This window comes from Cicer arietinum, chromosome 5, assembly GCF_000331145.2.
Source record: "Cicer arietinum cultivar CDC Frontier isolate Library 1 chromosome 5, Cicar.CDCFrontier_v2.0, whole genome shotgun sequence".
NCBI lineage: Eukaryota > Viridiplantae > Streptophyta > Magnoliopsida > Fabales > Fabaceae > Cicer > Cicer arietinum.
Window position 1 is genome coordinate 15,521,369 of NC_021164.2, and position 3,237 is coordinate 15,524,605.

Genomic DNA, 3,237 nt, shown 5'->3' on the forward strand with positions numbered 1-3,237 from the left:
CCCCAAATATTTTGTGCAAGATCCGACGCTGACTACATATGGTCGTAGTCGAATACAAATGTGAGGCTTTTGCTTCTGACTTGCTTTGTATTCGACTACAGCATGCTGTATTCGAATACACTTTTGTATTTTGTCAAAAATATTAATTTTAAGACTTTGTTAATGTAATTTTGACTTTTGAAAATACTTTATCTGCATATGGAAATATGAATGGTTCTCATGTATTTGAGGTATTGGTTGTATCATTTACCTTTACATTTAAACATCTAGTATGTTTGGAGTTAAAGCTTATTAATGAAGATGTTTGAACTTCTTTTTAAGCTTGTTGCTTTGATCATAATTGTTGATCTTTGTCTTCATCAAAAACATGTAGTTTACATAGGTTACCACCAGAGTGTGAGATTGAGTTTAGCATTGACCTTGTACCAGGTACTGGACCCATATCCATGGCACCATATAGGATGTCTCCCTTAGAATTATCTGAGCTTAAGAAGCAATTGGAAGAGCTTTTAGATAAACAATTTATAAGGCCTAGTGTGTCACCATGCAGTGCACCTATGTTGTTGGTTAAGAAGAAGGATTGCTCTATGAGATTGTGTGTGGATTGTCGCCAACTTAATAAAGTGACAATCAAGAATAAGTATTCGCTACCCATGGTAGATGACCTTATGGACCAATTGAGAGGATCTTGTGTGTTTAGTAAGATCGACTTGAGATCAGGTTATCATTAAATCCGAGTGAAGTCTTCTGATATCCCTAAAACCGCCTTTAGAACCCGTTATGGCCATTATGAGTATTTGGTTATGCCTTTTGGTGTGACTAATGCACCAGTAGTGTTTATGGATTATATGAACCGGATCTTTCATCCTTACTTAGACTAATTTGTGGTTGCTTTTGTAGATGTTATCTTAGTGTACTCTAAGACTAAGGAAGAGCATGGCAAACATTTAAGGATAGTTTTGCAAACCCTTAAGGAGAAACAATTATTTGTCAAGTTGTCTAAGTGTAAATTTTGGTTAGAGGAAGTAAGTTTCCTAGGACATGTAATTTCAAAAGGTGGAATAGTCGTTGATCCTTCCAAGGTGGAGAGTGTATTAGAATGGAAAGCACCTAATTCAGTGACTGAGATTAGAAGTTTCCTAGGATTGGAGGTTATTATCATAGATTCATAGAAGGATTCTCCAAGTTGGCCTTACCTTTTACTAAGTTGACCCGAAAAGGGGAATTGTTCATGTGGGATACCCATTGTGAGAATAGTTTTCAAGAGCTTAAGAAACGATTGACCTCTGCACCGATCTTAGTGTTACCTGACCTGAGTGAACCCTTTGTAGTATATTGTGATGCGTGTGGTTCAAGATTAGGTGGAGTACTTATGCAGGATGGGAAGGTGGTAGCATATGCTTCTAGGCAACTAAAGATTCATGAGAGAAACTACCCTACCCATGACCTAGAACTAGCTGCAGTTATCTTTGTACTTAAGATGTGGAGACATTATTTATATGGATCTAGATTTGAGGTTTTTAGTGACCATAAGAGCCTTAAGTATCTTTTTGACCAGAAGGAGTTGAACATGAGACAATGTAGGTGAATGGAATTTCTTAAAGATTTTGATTTTGAGCTTAACTATCATCCTATAAAGGCCAATGTAGTGGCTGATGCCTTGAGTAGGAAAACTTTGAGTGTGTCCGCTTTAATGGTTAAGCATAGTGAGTTGTTGGAACAGTTTAGAGACCTTAGTTTAGTTTGTGAAGTGACACCAGAAAACATTAAATTGGGAATGTTGAAGGTAACTAGTGGACCATTGGAAGAGATTGAAAAGAATCAGAAATTGGATTTATACATTTTAGATAAGTTACAGTCAATAGACCAAGGGAGAGAACCTGATTTTAAAATAGGTGTGGATGGAATTTTGAGATTTAAGGATAGAATTTGCGTACCCGATGTAGATGAGTTAAGAAAGATGATCTTAGAGGAAGGACATAGGAGTTGTCTAAGTATTCACCCTGGAGCCACAAAGATGTATAAAGACCTCAATAAAATATTTTGGTGGCTAAAAATGTAAAAAGATGTTGCTGAGTTTGTGTATGCTTGTCTGACCTGTCAAAAGTCTAAGGTAGAACACCAAAAACCTTCAGGTTTGATGCAACCTTTGAGTATTCCTGAATGGAAGTAGGATAGCATCTCTATTGACTTTGTTGTAGACTTACCTCGAACTCCAAAAATCTATGATAGTATTTGGGTTATTGTGGATAGATTAACTAAATATGCTCACTTTATTCTGATAAGCATAACTTATTCTATGGAAACATTAGCTGAAATATACATAAAGGAAATTGTGAAGTTGCATGGAATCCCATCAGGTATAGTCTCAGATAGAGACCATTGGTTTACCTCTAAGTTTTGGCAAGGTTTACAAAGCGCTTTAGGTACGAACCTTAGGATAAGTTTAGCCTACCACCCACAAACAGATGGTCAGACTGAGTGAACAAATCAATCTCTCAAAGACTTGTTGAGAGCTTATGTGTTGGAACAAAATGGAAGTTGGGATAGCTTTTTTCCACTTATAGAGTTTACCTATAACAATAGTTTCCACTCTAGCATTGAAATGGCCCCTTTTAAGGCATTGTATGGGAGAAGGTGTAGGGCCCCTCTGTGTTGGTTTGCGACGGGTAATAACCTTGTGTTAGGACCTGAGATTGTTCAACAGACTACTGATAAAGTAAAAATAATTCAGGAAAAGATGAGAGCATCTCATAGTAGGCAAAAGAGTTACCATGATAAAAGAAGGAAAAACCTCGAATTTCAAGAAGGTGATCATGTATTTTTGAGAGTTACTTCAACAACTAGGGTTGGTCAGCCATTAAAAAAGCGAAAGCTTACTCCTTGGTTTATAGGACCTTACCAAATTCTTAAACGTCGCATATCAGATCGCGTTGCCTCTGTCTCTTTCTAATCTTCATAGTGTCTTTCACGTGTATCAACTTCGCAAGTACATTTTCGATCCTTCACATGTAATCGAGTCAAACAAGGTCCAAATAAAAGAGAATCTAACTTTTGAGACCTTACCGCTACGGAATAAAGACCGAAAGGTCAAGGAATTAAGGGGTAAGACAATTTCATTGGTTAAGGATGTTTAGGGAGGTGCTACGTGGGAAGTCGAAAGCCAGATGCGCGATTCTTATCCAGAATTGTTTCCGTCAAGTAAATTTCGAGGACAAAATTTTCTTCAATATGGGG

At 37.1% G+C, this 3,237-nt stretch overlaps 1 protein-coding gene across 1 annotated transcript; it reads left to right on the plus strand.

Moving 5' to 3' along the window:
- Positions 1-1,231: 1,231 nt before the first annotated feature.
- LOC140920362 (uncharacterized) lies at positions 1,232-2,953 on the plus strand. Its single transcript, XM_073368623.1, has 4 exons — positions 1,232-1,471; positions 1,640-2,019; positions 2,254-2,360; positions 2,505-2,953. The coding sequence occupies exons 1-4, from the start codon at positions 1,232-1,234 to the stop codon at positions 2,951-2,953; spliced, it is 1,176 nt and encodes a 391-aa protein (XP_073224724.1).
- The last annotated feature ends 284 nt before the right edge of the window (positions 2,954-3,237 follow it).